General features: G+C 43.6%; 1 protein-coding gene across 4 annotated transcripts in view; it reads right to left on the reverse strand.

The window, feature by feature from the left end:
- STAC (SH3 and cysteine rich domain) overlaps positions 1-21,134 on the reverse strand; it is a 96,452-nt gene extending 75,318 nt beyond the window's left edge. Inside the window, exons 1-2 of one of the 4 annotated variants that reach the window (XM_053266263.1) lie at positions 4,664-4,744; positions 3,017-3,154 (exon numbers count right to left, since the gene is read on the reverse strand). In XM_053266263.1, the coding sequence (XP_053122238.1) occupies positions 3,017-3,019 (3 nt within the window). In that variant the 5' untranslated portion in view covers positions 3,020-3,154; positions 4,664-4,744. Of the gene's footprint in view, positions 1-3,016; positions 3,155-4,663; positions 4,745-20,368 lie in introns of those variants that run through there. The other 3 variants (XM_053266261.1, XM_053266264.1, XM_053266262.1) reach the window with 3 other exon arrangements.
- Between the last annotated feature and the right edge of the window lie 285 nt (positions 21,135-21,419).

Consider the following 21,419-nt stretch of genomic DNA (forward strand, 5'->3'; position numbering starts at 1 on the left):
ATCTCCTCAGATAGGGGAGCTGTCCTCAGCACACTAAGCCAAACCTTGACCATTTTTCTTTGGATCTGGGAGCCAGCCCCAAAATTTGGAAGTCAGACAACAGACAAAATCATTAGGCTCAGTCACTGACATTGTGGAACGGGAGGGGAATAGGCTTCTCTTTATATCCTTTACATACTTAGAACTAGGGATGTGCAAATTGATTCATGGCCAAATCGATTCGACTTTAATCTGGGCGATTCAAGTGATCTGACCTCAAATCAAATCACCCTTGAGGATGCTTACCAGATTTGAGGTTTAATCAGGTCACACTCTAGCCAAGCTTGAATCGATTCAGTGATTTGAGCCTCCATTTTGTACACAGCGCTCTCCATTTTGTCAACTCTGAGCTTTTGCTATCATTGCCCAGTGTGAATTTTTAGTGTGTGGATTCTCGGTTGTGAAATGACTTCATCATCATCATCATCATTATCTACATTTTATATCCCGCTCTTCCTCCAAGGAGCCCAGAGCGGTGTACTACATACTTGTTTCTCCTCACAACAACCCTGTGAAGTAGGTTAGGTTGATCCCTATGAAAAAGTCATTTCACAACTGATAATCCACAACACATTAAAAACTGCTAAAAATTCACCCATTTGCCTGAGTCCTTTGGGGGTTGGGTGGCAGTTGGCACCCTTTGGTTCCTGCCACCCAACCCACTTTGGTACCTCCTAGCCTTTAAAAATTCAGCCAAATCTATTCAAATTTGAATTGAATGGAATTGAATCGAATTTGAATCAAATCAACCCTCATTCGAGGGCAAAAGATTTGAACTCAAATCTAATCAGACTGATTCTATTCAAATTTGAATCAAATCGCAAAAATCAATGCAAGCGCATCCCTACCTAGAACAGAAATGGGGTTGTCCGTGATAAATATAGATTTTATTAAACAACTCTGCATCTGAATATTCTAGTACAGGCATCATGGTTATATTCCTAGGTGCCATGGCTCCCTGGCACCTGGGATTTGTCAAGCCCTGCTCTAAGCCACTGATCCATTGGTAAAGGAGTAGCAAAGGATACAATCTGTTCCCTCTTGCAGCTTGCTTGGACTGGTTTCAGACTAGTCACCACAATAACACCTTCAGCTAATGTGATCCAAAGGTGGCATTTGGTCTAAGAAAGCAAAAGTATCTAGCCTAAAATTCACACTAAAAATTGGCCTTCAAGATCCTCCACACCCACTGGATGAAGATTCAGCAGGCAAATGACTGTAAAACAATGAATGCAGTTCCATGACAAAAAGGAATACAATGTTGGTTGCTTGAGCAGTTTGCTATTTTGAAGTCAGAGAAAGAAAACAGTGGAAGGTCTAAGCCAACATTAAATACATTTGCTAAGATGCACACGCTGAATCCAATGCCACCCATGCACGCTAGAATTCACATGCGGCTCTTTTGGCCAACTGGAAACGTTGTCGGCATCCTAGTATTTGAGCTACAAGCACTCTTCGTGAAATAATCCAGTGACCTCTTGAGAATCATTGCTGCAGCCTGCAAATTTCATAATTCTACACTTGAAAATTCTAATTTCCTAATTTTTACTAATTTACTAATTTCCACACTTGAAAACATTTCACTGCTTGCCCATGGACACACCAAGATTTCTAATATGAATGGAAATGCTCTTATGTAGGATTGTCTTGCTATATCCCATCAAGAGTACACCTTGGACAGCATATTGTTTCAAACAGGAGTCAGCCAGACACTTCTAGGAAGCCTCACAAACAGAATATGACATTGGCAGCCTTACCCTGTTCTTCCCAGGATCTAGTATACAGCTGCTGAACCTGGGAGCTTTTAAAAGTTATCCTGGCTAATAGCCATTGATAGACCTATCCTCCATGAATCCACCTGATCCCTGTTTAAGCTGATATAAGTTAGCAGTCATTTACATGTCTTGTGGCATTTATTTAACTGAGGGTGTAAATCCTGCATTTCAGTTGAGCATAAAACTCAAGGCAGGTTACATGAAAATATGTCAAGAACTGCAGTAAAAATTACTAGTAGTGAATAGTGAGCACTGCAAGATATTCCCCTCAGGGGATGAAGCCGCTCTGAGAAGAGCAGAAGGTTTCAAGTTCCCTCCCTGGCTTCTCCAATATAGGGCTAAGAAAGATTCCTGCCTGCAACCTTGGAGAAGCCGCTGCCAGTCTGCGAAGACAATACTGAGCTAGATAGACCAATGGTTTGACTCAGAATATGGCAGTTTCCTATGTATCCATATTGTACAAATGCTCTTTTAAGGATGTAGATAAATTGATAAACAAGCATACAAATAATGAAAGCCTCTTTTATCCACCGGGAGTAAATGGTAGAATCCGCAAAAAGATCTTCATTAATTTCAAGTCACTATGGCTTGACTTCTGGCAAGTCTCATTCATTTCCTTCAAATCCCAAACCTTTCCTCCAAGATGCTCAGAACAATGCACATGACATTGTTCCACTATATCCTCACAACAACCCTGCAAGGTAGATTAATTTGAGAGATGGTGACTGGCCGGAGTTCCCTCTGTGAGGTCCATTGCTTGCTGAGGCTTTGAACTTTAGCCTCCCTGCTCCAAGCCCATCACCCCATACACACCAAACTGGCTCAACATGACTGCCACAATAAAAGTGTCAATCCATGGACAAGGATTGGCATTTTAACCTATTTAGGACAGCAACACAAATAGAGGTTTTTTGTTTTTTTCAAAGCAACAAAACAACCAGAATTAACTCATACCATTTCAAATCTAATGATCTGGTCCCACAAAAGAACTGAATAGAGAGAGAAATAATATATGCAAGAGGGAAAGTACAGAATATGAAAATTAACTTCCCACCAATACGTCAAACAAAACTGAAGCCTAAAATCAGTAACTGATACATCTGAAACACCTTTTTGATCTGTGAAAAAAGTGTACACAGCATATTAGCTAATTCTTCCCCTTTTCAGTATACGCAGTTAGTTTATTCACAACACATACTCACCATTGTATGCAGAAGTATGGAAGTTATCTTTAGGAACAGCTGACTATTCTCAAATCCACTTTTGGGTTGTGTTCTTTAAAAAGAGTTCTCACAGTCACTTTAAGCTGTAGCTTGGATGTTGAATGTTTATACAGCAGACTAAAAAGGAGCAAACATTGTCTGTATGCCACTTCCCTGTCCTTTTAAAATATTAAATACCCAGTAACCTATCCCTCACCAAGCGAGCCTCAGACGGTATTAATTCCATTATGCTGGGGAAATCTTCATGCAACTCAAGAGGACAAACACACCATGACTAAAGACCAATTAGTTTCAATAGGATTGCAAGTTGGATAATCTAGCTCAAGAGTGAGTCCTGATATCTATATTAGGAATGCTATTTAATTAGCATGTGCTTACTTTCAATGTATTAGGTGAAGAGGAGGTGGTGGTCTTTGATGAATAACTATTTACAAACAATTTTTGAAGGCAACCTTTACAATATTTTTATTAAGGCATTTCTATCTCACTTTTCTATCCTCAAAAAGGCCCCAAAGCTGATTTACAAAACATCAGCATCTACATAATGTAGTAGAAATCAAAATTAAAACAATTTAAAACAATTAAAACCTCATAAACAGCCATTAAAACAGAAATAACAAAAAATGAGCATAGAACAAAACTCAAACAAACTCAAACAACTGATGAAAAACATTTCAACTACATGTTGAGAAACCAATAGCTTCAAGGGCAGGCAGGCATTAGGGCTGTGGCTGAAAAGGCCTTGTCAGTCCTCCCCTCCCATGGATTTGTGAAGACGAGGGAATGCAGATCAGAGTCTCTGTTGAAGCGGGCAGAAAGATTCACATGGGGAGAGGGCAGGGTTCCTTTAATCCAGGGGTGTAGCAAGGTGGGAGGGGGCCCAGAGACAAGATTTTAAAATGGGCCCCCTGCTCACTGAAGCTCAGCTCATGAAGTAAATAAATCTTAAATGAGGCTGAATAGTGGTAACAAAAAGCATAGTAAAGTAAGTGTGTGTGTGTGTGTGTGTGTGTGTGTGTACACACACACACACACACACACACACACACACACACCTACCTATGTGCCACAATAGAACATCATCCTAAATTATGAGAAAGACATCCTGTTCTGGTTTCACAATTGTTGTGATCTTAACACTCACAACAATTTTGGAGAATGAATACAACTGAAGGAAGCCCAGGCAGGTGCATGGCTGGGGGAGTCAGTCATGTGACTTGCCTCTGGGGGGCCCCCCAAGGCAGTGGGCCCCCAGACAACTGTCTCCCCTTTCCCTATTATAGTTACGCCCCTGCTTTAATCATTAAGAGCCATATGACTTTTTATAAAACTCTAATTGAATCTTTGCTGAGCTGCTAATTTATAGATGATTTCTGACTGAAACCTCATGGTTCAGCAGTAGCCAATCAAGATTAGAAATGTGCTCACTGGGAGAGGAGTGTGGCAACACAAGACTCTTCCAAGGATTAAGGAAGATGATTAGGAAAGGTTCCGGTTGCACATCTTATGTAATGTGTCTGCTGGAGAACTTATGATACCGTTACGATAATTAGAGACACTGAGCCCTTTCTCATGACCCAGGGAAGGGCTTGAAGGGGCAAGGGGTGGGAGCCTCGAAAAGCTTACCTCCCCTGCAGACAATCCTCTCCTTGTTGCTGGGAGGGCAGATTGCTCACTCAGTCAATTGCCGGCTCCTGCCAGCAGCAGGAGATTTGGGGTTGGGGAGGCCCCTGGAGCTCCCATAATGCACCACACAAGTGGTGCATTATAAATAGGCCGGGAGTGAGTGTTTTTATCCATATTACTGTCTTGCGGATGTAAGCTCTGATATTACAAAAATTGTAGCAAAATTTTTTTATATTGCCATTCGGTTAAGGTCTCAGTTAAGTGCTTAACTGTGGGAGCTGTTTATGCTTTTTAAAATAATTTTTTATGAATGACTGTATTTTGTTTTATTGCGTTTTAGTATTGTTGTATTGGATATGTTTGTTATTTCTATTTCTGCTGGCCAATGGCTGTAATAAAATTGATGATGATGATGAATAGGCCGGGAGGCTGCTGGTGTGTGGGTGCCACACGGAGCTGCATGGCACCAACACAAGATCAGTTAGCCTTGGCTCTGGCTAACAGCCGGGGCTCCCTTGGGGGTTTACCACTGCACTGCGAGCCGCACAGCTCCCAGCCATTCTCATACACAGGCAGAACTGGGCTGGGCTTCCCTAGCCCAGTTTTGCCCGCGCGCGAGAACAGCTTCACTCTCTTATAGAACTGAAAGCTTTCCTTACTTATTCCTAAGTGTTTGTACTTAATGTTCCCAACCACTCTGATATATACACTAGGTGCAGCAGTAGGCATAGGCAACCTTGGCTCTCCAGCTGCTGTGGAACTACAACGCTCACCATCCTCAGCCCTAATAAACTGTGGCTGAGAATGATGGGAGTTGTAGTTCAACAACATCTGGAGAGCCAAGGTTGCCTACCCCCAACTCCTGTCATTCTTTGCTCCTTCCCATTGACCGAGTACACTATGTTTATCTTCTCCCTCACCTAGCCTTGCCATGTCCCCCAGAATTTAGGGTAGCCCCTGGATTTTGGCTCCTCCACCTGGCTGCTAGATTCCACCAGGATTTACACGGATTTCAAATGCGGTGCCCAGATTTTACTCAGGATCCGATCACATGGAAGGCAGAGGAGGAGGGAAAGTATACAAATTTGTCAAATAAGTAAATAATAAAATGCAAATAAGGCACCACATATTTTGCATAATATGTAAATTAGGCCACCCAGATTTGAGAAGCTTGAATACGGCAACCCCACCTTCACCCCACCCTTCACAGTAACATGCTAAGCTGCACTCCAGGTTGACTGGGCACAGAACACAAGGTTTCACTTTAGATACAACGTAAAGGTAAAGTGTGCCGTCGAGTCGGTGTCAACTCCTGGAGACCACAGAGCATCTTCCTGTATCGTTGCTGCCCGATATAGGTGTTTCCTATAGTCTGGGAAACAGGGTGGATTTGATTTAAATCAAACTGATTTAAATCACGATTTAAATCACTAGCAGGGTGGATAAAAATAAAAAAAATCCGATTTAAATCAGATTTTTTTTTATTTGTATCCACCCTGCTAGTGATTTAAATCGTGATTTAAATCAGTTTGATTTAAATCAAATCCACCCTGCTGGGAAATATACCAGCGGGGATTCGAACCAGCAACCTCTGGCTTGCTAGTCAATTGTTCCCTGCTGCGCCGTTAGGTGGCCTTTAGATACACTGTAAATGTAACATTAATTGTGATTCCAGAGTTTTGAAAATCTCTTTGAATGTATAATAATTTGATTTTTTCCTACAGAAGCAAGTCTGATTCTAGCATGAAGTAAGATGAAGCAGACTGTGGACCTGTTCTCAAGGGCAGCACTCCAGTCCACCCAGTACCCTCCCGTGGATGGCCAGCAGAGGAAGGAAGGCAAAATGTACCATGTTGATTGTACTCATCCCTTTCCTTCTTTTTCTATGAGGAACGGGGAGAGATTTGAAAGGAAGGAACGAGTTGGAGGTGTGATTTTAATAGGGGGGAAAGTGAAAACGAGAGGTCACAATTTGGTGCTTTGCTTCAGGAAGCAATATGTTGTGGCCTGGCATTGCACAGGTGGCTGAATTTAACATGTGTAAATCATGTGAAAATGGAGAGATATACACAATCCAGTTTTAAAGGCCAGCTGTTTCAATGAAACTGGAGTCAACTGTGCAATTCAACAGGGCTTTTTGTTAATGACAAATACTAAAATAATCACTTCACATTCTAAGGCATGTACATGTAGCAGACAGTTGCATGATTTTGCATAAGCATGTTGGAAGAACTGCATGCTGCTAAAGGAAAGCCTGGTTTTATGTTTATATGAGAAGCATTAAAAGTTAGGAGTAGAAAATGTGTTCAAAAGCTTAGTCCTGAAAATGCAGATTTTTCTAAAGATTTTCAGTAGACTGCCACTGAAGATTTTGAAATCTCATTATGAATAAAGGGTACTCAAATAGTCACGCAGCATTATGTAAATTCATTTATAAGAAAATTCCTTTTCATAGTAGAGTGTAATGAATAGGAATGGAACTAGTCGGATTCTATAGAAGCACCTCTAAAATTCTGAAAGTGTCCTGGTATCATGCACAAATAGATCATCCCATCCCAATTAATTCTATGTCAAGATAAAACTATTTATGGGATGCCGTAGGTTTAATTTCAAATTAAAGCTATAAATGGTATGGAAAAATGTGGATCAACTGTCCTATAGGAACCTACTCAATCTCTGTTGAGCAAAGAAAGCAAACAATTCTTCCACAAGATAGAATTTGCTTTTTCATAGGAATAGTAATCAAACCTAGATTGAACTCACAGGGTTTACCTCCCATTGAAACTTTTATTTTCATAGAGCTGAACTGCATCATAATCTACCACAGAATGAATGATAACTAATATACCATCATTTTTCTGTGTACAGTAGTATGTTCCTGTTGGTATTATGGCTTCTGGTTGGCCGTTCCTTAATGGAAGCTAATGGCTGGGAGATATCTGTCGAGAATGTCATCAAAAGCCTGAATGACAGGAGCCCCCTTCAAAAGAAAGGAGGGTATAAGGGGTGTGTGTGTGTGTGTGTGTGTGTGTGTGTGTGTGTGTGTGTGTATAGAAAGAGACAGTTGACAACACTGAAGAAAGAAAGAAGGATAGAAGCAGAGAGTGAGAGAGCTGAGAGCTAAAGGCACCCTGAGGTAAAGGTGCATCCCTCTCTGGGGATATGGTGCGAGGTAGCAGCTCAGTTGCCTTGTAGGAGTGTGGATGCTGTTTGCTTCCAACTATGCTCTAGTTGTATTTGTAAATAAAGCAATTATTACATCACTTTTAATATCTGGTACTCTCCTCCAAAGGAAACCTAAACTCCACTAGGGGTTTTGGAACTCTTCATCAACTGCAGAAGTGAGAAGTAGCAGCAGTATTGTGCAAGTTTTTATACAGATTGTCTTGTACTGTAAAGGTAAAGTGTGCCATCGAGTCGATTTCAACTCCTGGCTCCCACTGTATTACAAAAAAGAATAAAGGCAAATCAAAGGCAAATCACAAAATCACTAATGGCAGTAGTAATAATCTTATCACTATAAAGATGAGGGTGGGCCCTATCCACCCCTAGCACAGTACCTCCAGTGACTGTTGCTGGTGTCTATCTTGTGTTTCTTTTTAGAATGTGAGCCCTTTGGGGACAGGGAGCCATCTTATTTATTTATTATTTCTTTGTGTAAACTGCCCTGAGCCATTTTTGGAAGGGCGGTATAGAAATCAAATTAATAATAATAATAAAAGTAAGAAGGGGCTATGGTAATAAAACAACCATAACCACAAATCATCCAACATTAAGACTGCACTTCAACTAATCAACCAACAACAACCACTCTCTGGTGTAAAAGTATATTGTTAAGAATCAGTGCGACATAACTACATACTATAACACATATGCTACTGACAATAGCAGCCTATCACATGTAATTATCCACAGGATCCAGAATTGACCCTAGAAATCAGATCAAATACTTGTGCCTCAACTTGATGGCCCAGCATACCCCTCTGCCTGCCCTGTGCTGATATAGTAATAGCAGTGGGGAAGCAACCTGCCTAGAGAGCAGGAGGCAGTTGGTTCGAATCCCCACCGGTGTGTTTCCCAGAATATGGGAAACTCCTATATCGGGCAGCAGCGATATAGGAAGGTGCTGAAAGGCATCATCTCATCTCATACTGCACGGGAGAAGGCAATGATAAACCATTCCTGTATTCTGCCAAGAAAACCACATGGCTCTGTGTGGTCGCCAGGAGTCAACTCAGTCAACACTGATTTGACGGCACAACCTTTCCTTTCCTACTAGGACTAGCTTTACCTGGAGTTTAAGTAGCAACTGCCTGCTTGTAGCAGGCTCCTCTCCAACACCTGTACAGCACAGCTGCACAGGGTAACATCCATACTAGTTAGTCATGACTAAGCACCAATGAAACCAATGAGATAAGTTAATCATGACGAACTTGTCCCATTACTTTAAATGTACTTAGCCATGACTACCTTAGACCGGATCCATACATAGGTTTTAGCATCTGCAGAGACAAGCACAAATCTTTGCCAGTGGCAGTGTGGCAAAGGGGTCTCTTAATAGTCAGGAATGAATATTTGAAGTTTCAGATGGATCTCATGCAACAACTGGATAGCATAACTATGTGAACCTAAGCAAAACTTTAGGTCACTAATAAATGTATTCAGTCTGAAGCAAAATTTGTATGAAACTTTTTTGAGAGATACTACAGTAATTTGAGGGCAGTTTTAAATTGAATGGACAGTACAGTCTAGCCCTTGCAGTTTTTTCATTCAATTCTTAGCTGTCACAAATGCAAAAACTTCTGAAAATAGCCTAAGCCGTTTACTGTGCTCAGTTACAATGTCGCCGTGGTGTGACAAGATAATCTGTCCTTTAACAGCTTTTTGAAAAGTGTCAGTTGATATTTTAGGCTTACATTTCTACTTTACCAAAGACTAGCTGACTAACCTGATCAGAGCAAAGTGCAAATTGGAAGTTTTTAAGAGTCAATGGGAGACGTTATAGTCCCTTTAGTGCAACTGAGGTGACTTCAGTTCACTCTGTTCATTCCATAACCTATGACTAGTTTACCTAGTCAGCAGAACTACATAGTAACACTTTTCCTGCACTGTACCACTCCAGGCTGCAAGCTGGAGAACACATATCTGAATGCACCCTGCAAACCTATTTGGAGAAAAATGCAAACCCTTATCACTGCAGTCCCTGCTTTCTGGTCTGTCAGTAATCCAGATTCGGTTAGCAGTATAAGGCCTTCACAGAGGTGGTGCCACACCTATAGAATTCTTTGGGTGTGTTTGACAGGCCACCATGCTGGCTGGCTTTAAGCAGGCCCATAAGAATTTTTGTATTTAGGATGGCCTTTAATTCATGCCTTCAACATCCTGACTGAGGTTTAGCACTGGCTTTCATTTTCTGCTTATGTCTGGTTTCTTATGTTTCTCTTTTTTCTTATCCCAACCCTTGGCTAACATATGTAAATAATAAAATTATTCAACTGGGCCTTTCTCCTTCAGAACTCCTCACTTGGGAATATAATAAGGTGAAGGAAATATTATTTCTCCGGTTGCACGATATTGAATGGCAGGAACTTATGTCTTCGGCCAATAGGACTTGCTCCCCTTTAGCAATAGCAATAGCACTTACATTTATATACTGCTCTATAGCCGGAGCTCTCTAAGCGGTTTACAATGATTTAGCATATTGCCCCCAACATTCTGGGTACTCATTTTACTGACCTCGGGAGGATGGAAGGCTGAGTCAACCTTGAGCCCCTGGTCAGGATCGAACTTGTAACCTTCTGGTTACAGGGCAGCAGTTTTACCACTGCGCCACCAGGGGCTCTTATTTACATTTGGGGATTTTGCCACCTTGGGGAGATAGAGGTGCTAATTACTTAACGCCGCTGCATTTTTCTAAATTTCGGGTTTCATTTGCTCGGGCCCGGTTTAATGTGTTGCCCTCTTCTCTTTTGGAACGGAGGTTTGCTAAAGATCATCCTGTTGCGGTTTTCTGCCTTTGTGGCATTGGCCTCCTGGAAACTGTCACCCATGTATTGCTATATTGCTCTTTATATCGGGATGCTAGAGAAGCACTTATTTCCCCTCTGTTACTCAAATTTCCCGGAAGGTGTGATCTCTTTTATACATATTACTGCCTCGCGGATTCAAGCCCCGGGATTACAACAATTGTGCTTAATTGCGAGAGCTGTCTATTGTTTTTAAGTAATTTATTATGAGTGATTGTATTCTGTTATATTGTGTTTTAGCATTGTTTTATTGATCGTTGTATTGAGTATATTTGTTACTCCTATTTCTGCTGGCCAATGGCCGTAATAAAATTGATGATGATGATGTTTCTCTTTTATATGTGGATTTCTTGTCTTAATGTTTTGTAAACCACTTAGTGGAAAACATTATTTTTGGAAAAGCGGCATAGAAATGGTTTAAATAAATACATTCTCTCACAGAGAGAATGGCCACTAGGGGTAGAGATAGTGAGCAAGGGAATCCCTTCTATGACTACACTTTCTCCACTCTACTTCCCCTTTGTTAGACTGATAGTCTCAGGATTCATTCTCTCACTTCCTTCTTCTCTCTTCCTATATGTAGCTAGCAATGAGATAAGACAGCTCTTGAGGCAATTCTCATGACCTCATGAAAGGGGGGTTTTCTGCAGCCATGTGCTGCCACAGGAGCTGCGTGGCTCCCGGCAGCATACCTCAGAAAATACCCCTCCCCTTAAACGAGGTTAGCGGAGCAAGCGCTCTGCTAACCCAGTTCATCTGATCATGAGATCTATCTTATGGTATCTTATCGTATATCTTATGGTATCTTATCTGTGCGCGGCTCCAGGCCGTGGCAGCTCATGAGAAGACCCCCGACTGGGAGACTGACACAAGCCTCCCGGCCTCAGGGGTCTCCCCAGGATATCCCACGCACTCACACGGGGCATCCTGGGTCTTCCAGGCGCCAGGCAGCCCCCGATCCTCGCCACCCCTACCGGCTCCGTGACGGAACCGGTAGTTGTGTGGTCAGCCGATCCGGCCACCCAGGGACGGCTCCCTGCTCGTCTGTGGGGAGAGCGGGCTAAGCCCACTCTCCCCGCAGAGCCCAGTAAGGGTCTCCACACTGCTCATGTGGAGAGTCTCCTTATCTATCTCCCTAATGGATTTCCTAAATAAACTGCTTTATTTGGAACGCCATGTCTCCAGACAATATTAATGAGCAGTGCACTCTTACCAGTTGCAATTTGGGTAACTGGGCAAAGAGGCACCTTTTTAATGTGGTGAGCCTCTTTACTTAGCAGGGGAAGAGTAACTGGCCCTATCCACCCCCAGCACAGCATCCCTCCAGTGACCAGAGGTGCTCTTACCCCAAGACTTTGGGGCTGAAGTCCAGGGCCCCCACACCCCCTGGAGGCCCCTCAAATACTCTTTAGTCTGTCCTGGATGGTGTGGATTGTAAGAATCTACTTGTTAAAAGAATGATGCTTAAGTTGCAGCAGGGATGGGGGGTTCCAAAGGCCTTTAGACCCAGGCTCAAAAATTACCTTAGGTGCACCTCTGCCAGTGACTGTTGCTGGTGTCTATCTTATGGTATCTTATCTGTGAGTCCTTTGGAGTCAGGGATCCATCTTATTTATTTATTTATTTATTATTTTTCTGTGTAAACCACTTTGGAAACTTTTGTTGAAAAGCAGAATATAAATATTTGTCGTTGTGTTGTAGTAGTAGCAGCAGCAGCCAGGGCCCAAGGCTGGAGTGGGCCCAGAGACAAAATTTTAAAATGGGACCCTCGCTGATACACACACACACACACTTTTCACAATATATAGTTATGTGACTTGCCTCATGTGAATTGCCTCTGGGGGTCCCTCGAGGTGTGGGGGCCCCCAGGCAGCCACCTCCCCTTGCCTAATAGTAGTTATGCCCCTGGCAGCAGCAGCAGCTGGGACAGATAAAGAAATCTCCCCTCCTGAGCTCTCTAACAGGCTTCTCTGTGATATTCTTCTAGCTTTCTACATGCTGGGAGTTTATATACACTTACACCCACATCCATCTTGTAACCTCCCATCTGCAGTCGGAAACGGTTCCATCCAATTCTTACCACACAAATCTGCTGACTGGATTAATTTAAGGCCAGCTTACACAAAGTGTTTGGATTCATTAAGTACATTTACATCCTGCCTTTCTCCCAGCATGGAACTCAAGGGTTCCATACTTTGGGTTTTCAGGAAGGCACTGACCAAACCTAGACCTGCTTATCTTCAGCAAGACTGCTGTATCATATACCTTCAGACCCCAGGCCCTGAAACCTGACTTACTTCAGTGGTCCTATGTATATACTGCTGAAATAAGGGTGCCAATATGTATTGAGGACTGAACTGTAAATTTATTGAAGGGGATTCTAGGTAGTTAATGCCTTTGGGGGGAAGAATGGGGCTCACTGCAATAGCTGAAGTTCCTTTTAATCCTAAAAGCTTCCAGTCTAGGCCAGGACAAGACTCCTACAGTGCCACCCCACACTCTGCTCTTCTCCCCCCCACCCACAGTGCATAGAGAATGCCACCAGTGTTCCCTCTAAGGCATGCACATGTGTCTGCACTCACAAGTTTTTTTTATGTCCACTCAGTCAATTTTAGATCCCGCTCAGGTTGAATCAGGAAGGCCCCATTCTGAATGCATGTGCGCGCACACTGCCGTGATACTCTCGCCCAGAACAAAACTCATTCTGCACACAGATGAAAAAAATTTAGTGAGAACACTGAATGCCACTACCTCCCTTCCCATATTTCCCCCATGCCCAGCAGCACTTTCCCCCACCTCACAGAAAGCATCCCTCCTTGCTCATCTGTCATTGCGGTAGGTGCCACTGTTGCTGCTGCCACCGCTCCTCCTCCACCTGCTCTCTGGCCTTTCAAAGGTCAGAGAGCAGGGGAAGAAGCAGGAGCCAGTGTGGAGGGAAGTAAGTTGATGGGCCAGAGTATCTCCACTCCAGCCCTTCACTCTGTTTCCTATAACACTTGCTTCGCTTGCAGCTGAGTGGGAGAAGGAGCGACAACAGCAGCTGACACGCTGCTAGGTAAGAGGGTATTGGGGTGGATAACTTGACTGGTGAAGACAAGCACTTCCCACTGCCTGAGGCGGGTGCTTTATTGACTATGCCTCATTAGCAGGCCAACTCTGAAAACATTTATACTTGGAGAAATGTCCCTCAACCATAGTGCGCTTCATTGCAAATCAGTGAGGCTGTTCTCACAAGCAGTCAAGGCTGGACTATGGCAGCAAAGCCCGGGCTGGTCTGCCTGTGGGAACCTGCGGGAGCAAACTGTAACCTGTAACCTCTTGGAACCATGTTTCCTCAACTGTGTGTGTCAGTGCTGGCTGCTTGCACTGACAGGCGCCCGCCAGGCGCTGGGGGAATCCCCACAATGCACCGCACACTCACGTGGTGCATCGTGGGATCTCCAGGGGCCAGGACACATTGTCCCGGCTTCCAGAGCTCAGCACTCCAGGAACTAGTGCTGCTTGCCTGGGAGTGCAGTTTGCGCTTCCAAGAGCAGAACTCAGTTGTCCGGGGGGGGAGGTGAGTAAAACAAGCCTTCCCCTGTGCCTGCCGCCACGCCCACCCACTCGTGAGAACGACCTCAGTGTGTTTATAGCCATAGTCAAAAGGAGTTGTGCCATGCCTTAACTAAGTTAGTTCAGACACTTGTCCAACTTGTTAGAGATGCTCCAGGTCAAGTCAGTATATGCATCTGTCCTGGTTTGCTTTCTCCATGACACTGAAAGTCCAGGAACTTTTAAACAGTAAACCTGGCAAATCTAGTCATAAATCTAGTCATCTCTTGCTGGAGAGGCAAGAGTTAGGGAACCAAGTTATCACGCCTAATTGCAATTATCCGTTAAAAAAATAATGTGAGAATAATGGCATATACACAGGATACAAAGCTGTCTTGCTACAAATTCACTTCAGTCCTTACTCTAAACACATTTACTTAGAAATAAGCCCTGTTAATTCCAGGGATCTTATTTCAGAGGGGAATTTTGCAATATGTTCTGGGCTCTCTCTTTGCCTTCTGTCTATGGCCAGAAGGTAGGCAGAGAGCTGCAGAAACACCTGTTTTTGCATGTTTCCATGCAATCACTGCCCACCTAGACTCTAATTGGCTTTAAGCCAGATAAAAGACCTGCAAAAGAGAGCAGCCATGCTAATGGGGGCAAATTGCTTTTCTACACTAGCCATGCAAGTGGCAGTGGATTGCGATTCTACAGCACAAGTCTCACATCTAAGGCCAAAAGGCAGAGACAGAACTGCAAAAGCAATGCCGTGCTGCTGTGTTTACAAGATCATACAGCACCATAAAATCTGCCCATCTTGGCTCTTCCCTGCCTTCTGGGTTGAGAAGAAAACACAGCGCTCTCCTATGGTAGAGGCAAGAGAACAACTAGTGGGCAATGGTCCCCATGGCTACTGATCTACAAAAGCGCTCATGAACCCTGCCGCCTATTAAGATCATCTGGGGAGGTCCGGTTATGGTTCCCACTGGCTAATTCAGGGGAGACTTGGAACCAGACCTTCTCTGTGGCTGCCCCAGGGCTTTGGAATACACTCTGTATTAAGATAAGAGCTTTTCCATCTTGGCTTGCTTTTAAAAAGACCTCCAAGAAACACCTCTTTTCTCAGGCTTTTAGTTAAAATTACTTTTAAACTGTTTAATTGCTTTTAGTCTGTAAAATTGTTTTAAGTAGTTTTAAAAATTGTTTTTACATTGGTTGTATTTTAAGTTCTGTACACCGCTTAGGGATACACATAGGCAATTATGCCTATTTTATCACAGAAATATGATAACAAATAAATAAAACTGGACAATAATGTTACTTGAGATTCGATAACAACAACTTTCCAACTCCAAACTGGATATTCTTGTAACATGTAAACCTCACAATCAGTGGCTGACATCCTGACTAATGTTGAGCTTGCACAAGGATGTTGGACAAGGATGCTGTGCTCAGTGTTCTTTGTAAGGTCCAGGGGGCAATGGCAATCCCCATTCACCCTCCCTGACTAATTGTTTATTGGGCCTGTGTGAAGCTTTGGTCAAAGCTGAATATTTTGCACAGCTCCGCTAGCAGAAACAATTATTCTCACCATGCAGTGTTGAGCTTTGCCCGGAGGGCTCCTTTAAGAGAAATGGAGCTCTCTTGAGTCCCTGCACCATCTTGGAAGGTGTTCACAGAATGTTGGGAACAGTGGCACACTTAGGTAATTTTGGAGCCCAGACCTGAAGGGTTTTGGAGGCCCCCCTCCCAGCTTGAGGGAGGGTTGGGGCAGGTTATATCTTTTTAAAAAACTTTTTTCAACCACTGCTGTGCGGCAGGGATGTGGAGACAGAGAGTGGCCGGTGGGGGGCGGACTAAGGCGGGGGAGATCGAGGCAAGAGCTCCTTTCTTGAGCCCACTGCCCAGCCACCCAAATGAGGTGTCTGGCCATTTTCAGCCCATTCAGGGGTTCTCTGCACATGTGTGCAGAGGCCCCAAATGGACCGAAAACAGCCCGACCTGTCATTCCGGTAGCAGGCAGGCTCAGGGAAGGAGCTCCTGCTGCCGCCTCCTCTCCCGCTTCGGTCTGCACCCCACCGGCTGCCCCATCTCTGCTACCATCCCTGCACAGCGGTCGTTGAAAACAGTAAATAAAAAAAGATTTAACTTGCCCCTGACCCCCGCTCCTGTGGGCAGCGGCAGTACCCTGGGGAGGCGCCCCACTGGATACAGGAGGCCACAGACCAGATCCCCAAGGTCCGTGGCAAAGTGCGCCTCTGGCAGGGAACTGTAGCCCTTCCCAACGCTTCCCCCTAAAGCTCTGAAGAGAGGGTTCCGTCTCTCTTAAAAGGGCCCCGCAACACTGAGAAAAGCACAGTACTGTGCAGAGGTCAGCACAGTGAGAAATGGCTCTCACCTGGACATTTTTTATTTTTATTTTTGGCCAAAGTGCCTCCCACTTCAAAATACTGAAGATTGCTGTGCTAGCTAGTTGCATTAAGTTTAGAGCTTGTGTCCCAGACTCGTGCTGCACAAGCACAAATATGTTTGTGCTTGAGAAACAAGGTGCGCAACCTGTAGCACGCCTCATGGTTTTGCAGGAAAAAAGTGCAGTTCTGAGAACTCCTATGATTTAGCACAGCTACGCACTAGCACAACTTCTTCCATTGTGCAAGCACAGTGTTAGTCAGGATGTTGGCCACTGATAGCAGATGCATAGTAATAATATTTCTGGCCTACTGTTTTGTAGCCTACTTTTCTTAAGGAAAGTAGATCATCTGGCAGTGTGTGTGTGTGTGTCCATCTCTCTATTAATTTTGCAATGCCTGGACCAATATGAACCAACTCGGGTTCAGTTGTAGGACTGTTAGGATATGCAACAGCTGCAACCTGGCTTGCTGTAGAGTTTGCATGCAATCTACTACAAAGCCAGAGGGGGCACTATAATTTCCTCTATATTGGTTAGGCTAGCTAGGAGTTTCTATTCTCCTTCTGTTACTGTTCCTTTGTGTATGAGTTAGCAAGTTCTGTACTGACCTCTTAGTGCCTTTGTCTCCCAAGCGAAGTAATCTTTAAAAACCTTTCACTGGTGTTTGCTCTGTAATCCACGCAGACAGAACACACTCTGCAGCAGGGACACATAGGGACACCTCAAAGGTGTAGTTTCTGATGTCATCTGCCCAGATTCTAGATGGCGGATGTGTAAACATTGAGGTGCAAGTGGGCTAACTTGTGAACTGCCTAACTGATTTGAACCAAACATGCTACAGCTGTAGGGACACCTCAGTGGCATAGTATGTGATGATGTCATCCACCTCAGTTCAAGATGGCAGACACATGAATGTCTGAGGCGAAAGTGGGCTAACTTGTGAACTGCCTGACCAGTTTGGACCAAATTTAGTCCAGTTGTAGGTATAGTAAAAGGAAAGTAGGCAAATAAGTTCTTACCAGAACTACTTGTTTCTCAGTTACTATAAGCAATTATAGTAACTGGCAATTATTGTTTCAGTTGTGAGCATTTGGAAAATTATGGTTTGTCATGTGATAAAACAAACTCCAGTTAGTGTATGGAAGAGATCAGTAATGTTCCATGCATCAGCTACAAGACTGAAGAATTCATCATCACATACTCTGTTGGTTTTAGTGGCATTAAATTGCACCTAAAACTGTTAATTACTTTTAGATAAAATGCAATTTTGCCTAAACTAAAAAAAAAATCTGACAAATCCAGAATACATATTTTTAAATGTGGATGTCCAAATGCAAATTTGAAATCTAATAAGATCCTCTCGCCTCCTAATTTGTATTTTCAACTGTAATTTAAATAATGTTGTACAATAAAATAAGCATTTCTGTGGATCAGTTCAGCTGATATAGTCAGGTCAGCCCCGTCCACATGTGATTAGAAACTCACAAAAGCAAGTTTCCCTCCCACCCTCAGTGTACCATTCTCCTTCTCCTAAACACTCATCTGAATCACTCCCCACACATGAGATCTAAACACTACAGATGTGTGAGAGGGCAACACGAGGGTGGCAGTTCAGAAGACCCCTCCACATTCAATTAGGAGAAGGGGAATGGCTGGGAGGGGGAAAGGGACATGCTTGTTCCTAATGGCATCTCAGTGGGCTGGCTCAGATGTATCATCCAAAGTAGTCCCTGCTTGAGCTTAAGTGCAAAAAGAATGTTGGCAGTTGAGTTTGAAGAACAACTGTGTATTACTACTGGAAGTAATATCACCAAAATTTGAGGCTCTGCACCAAATCCTGAAAACTATCTCCTATTGATTGTTCAAACAAAATAAAGATCAATATCTCATTTAAAGTTTTAAAATTCTAGAGTGTAAACATCAGCTTATACATGTGAATATTTTGGGTGAGAATTTCCCCCATAAAGGCTCACAATCTTAAAGTGTGTTCACACTAGCTGTATTTCATAAACACTGTGCATTATCTGTGTACAAAATATTCACTTCTCTCATCAAAAAATGTAAGATTAGAGGATTAAAAGATTAAAGATTAAAGAAAAATACTTAATACAATTTATTAAGTTATGAGTTTAGACTGCACTCCTGCTGCAAGTTACAGCCATCCCATTATATCTAGCACAGATTCCAAGGAAACTTACGCACAAAGAACTAAAATCAGGACCAGAAAGACCCAAGTTCAAATCCCCGTTCAGCCATGAAACTAACTGGCTGACTCTGGGCCAATCACTTATTTCTCAAGTCAACCAACTTCACAGGGTTGCTGTGAGTATAAACATAACCATGTACTGGGCTCCTTGGAGGAAGAGCGAGATATAAATGTAAAAGCAAGCAAGCAAACAAAAAACCTAAAGCAATACACAATCACCCTTTTGTATAACTTACTGGCCTGTGGCAGCGTAGTGGCAACTCTGATTTGTTTACATGACTTCATTCAAAGCATAATCTTCCACCATGTTGGATACCTTCTTTGAAGTGCCTGTTAGAATCATGTCAGCTCTACTGAGAACCAAAGATTGCTCAAGGCCTATCAGGTAACTAGAGAGACAATCCCTTACACGTTGAAAAATAATACTATTTGAGAGTTATTCCAAATTTGTTTCACATATAACTGTGTTAGATTACTCAGAATAGTACCCACATTGTAAAAATGCTTCTTTCAGAGAATTCTGCAATCACTTTCACATTTCCTGACATCCAAAGATGTGCAAAGAATTGTGTCACAGGCTCACACTCATGTCCACTACTACAATTGTACAAGTCAGGGATCAGTTGAATACTGAGGCGGTATTTGTACATGGGGGTTAAAGAAGCTGGGTTCCACGAACCAGTTAATTAGCAACACTAACAGTTACAAGAAGTCGATAAGGCTTCTAGGTCCCTCTGCTCCTTACGTCATAGTCTGATCAAATAGGAGAGCATCATTGTTTCTGTTGATCTGCTCTGTTTCACTAATGGATCTCTGTTTTCAATTAAATGCAATCTACTAAGAAACTTTTCACCTACTAAATCACTTAATGTTGAGGCATACGATGCTAAACACAGAACCATGATTCTTGATAGTCAGGTAAGCCAAAGTAGGCCAATAAATACTGACTGTTCATTTAAATTTTAAAAACCATACACTGCCTTCCAGATCAATAGTCTCACAGGTGAGGGAATACTATGTGTCACAGAACTCTTCTCCCCACCTCTGCCGGCTCCAGAAAGACACCTGCTGTGGCTAGACTTTAGCTACTGACCTAATGATCCATTAAATGGCAAAGTTCCTAGAAAGGCTTTTGGGAGGGGGGACAACTTTCCTATAATAAAACTGCCACAGTCTCTTTTATATAGTAATCAACAATGTGAGCCTAGAGCTTTCTGAATGCCAAATATAGGAATGACTTTAAATCTCTATTGAAACTGTGTCGAATTTCCCCTCCCCTTCCTCCACCCCGCGAAGAACCTCATCCCCCCCCCACCCTTTGCCAGCAAAGAACCATGCTAAGCACACTCAGGTACCTTCCCAGTTCCCCAAAACTCTGGATCCACTAGGCGAATGGGGACAGCCTATTTTACAAACAGTTGCAGTGATAATCAGCCGCAGAATAATAGAGGACCATTAGCATGTCGACAACTCCCGAGTTTTAAAATTCACACAACATTCTTGGTTAAAGTACACAAGGGATGGAGTACCTTTGATTCCTGGCTGGTAGTGGAGGCAGGAGAGGGGGGCTGATCGAGGTTCTCCGTGTCGTTTCCTTTCTCCACACTCTCCACACTGACTTCAGTAGCGTTGCTGGGAGGAATCATTTTGCCTCTGACAGAAAGCGCTGTTGCTGCTGTCAGGAAGAGCTACGGTCCTTATCTGTGTTTATTTCACGTGTTCTTTCTTCTTCATTCCTCCAAAACGAAAGGACTCCTCTCGGGCTCTGTTTGACTAAAGTGTGCAATTTCCTTTTTAAAACCCCGACAGTCTCCTTCCCTCCTTCGCCCTCCCCACTCCTGCTTGCTCCCCCCGCCTCCCCCAAGTGATTCTGCTGCAAGTTACTGATGGCTCAGTCTGTGGGAATCAGGGGCGTAGCGCGCCTGCTGCTCCTCCTGGGGATCCTTCTCCCTCCCTCCCTCCCTCGTCAGCATGGAAGGTATGGAGCAGAGTCGTGACCGCCAGTCCCAGCGAGCCGGATGGGTGTGAGCTGAAGCAGAAAGCCTGAGCGTAACACATGGAGCAGCGGAGGCAGCGGAGGAGGAGCCGGAGTCGCCTTTCAGCGCCTTTTATGCCGGAGCATGTGCTGTGGTGGTAGAGTGAAAGGCAGTAATGTGCTTCCATCCACACGGCGCTCCACGAGGGTTTCCAGCGCTGTCGTAAAGCTGAACACACCAAAGCCGCCGCCTCTGAAATCCAGATCTTTCCATAGTCCCGGGCATGTTTCAGATAGATTAAAAACTGCTCAGAGCTAAAACCAGGATAAAGGTCTCTCTTTGGCCACCTTTGCCTTTCTAGTGACAGTAGGGAACTCTCAACTTTGAATAGGACTTGTTTAGAATCAGGTCTATTGAAGGTCTGTACAGCATTCGTGACTGTTCATGAGGGCTAGTGTAGTCCTGTGAGAACCAGGCTCAGCCTCTGCCATGAATTCATTAGACAAACCGTGGGCCAGGCAGTCTCAGCCTCCCTTCCCTGCAGTCCTTACAGGGTTGGTGTGAGGATTGCTGAGTCATATGTTGTCAAGCCCTTTCACCTTTC

The sequence above is a fragment of the Hemicordylus capensis genome, chromosome 6 (assembly GCF_027244095.1).
Source record: "Hemicordylus capensis ecotype Gifberg chromosome 6, rHemCap1.1.pri, whole genome shotgun sequence".
NCBI lineage: Eukaryota > Metazoa > Chordata > Lepidosauria > Squamata > Cordylidae > Hemicordylus > Hemicordylus capensis.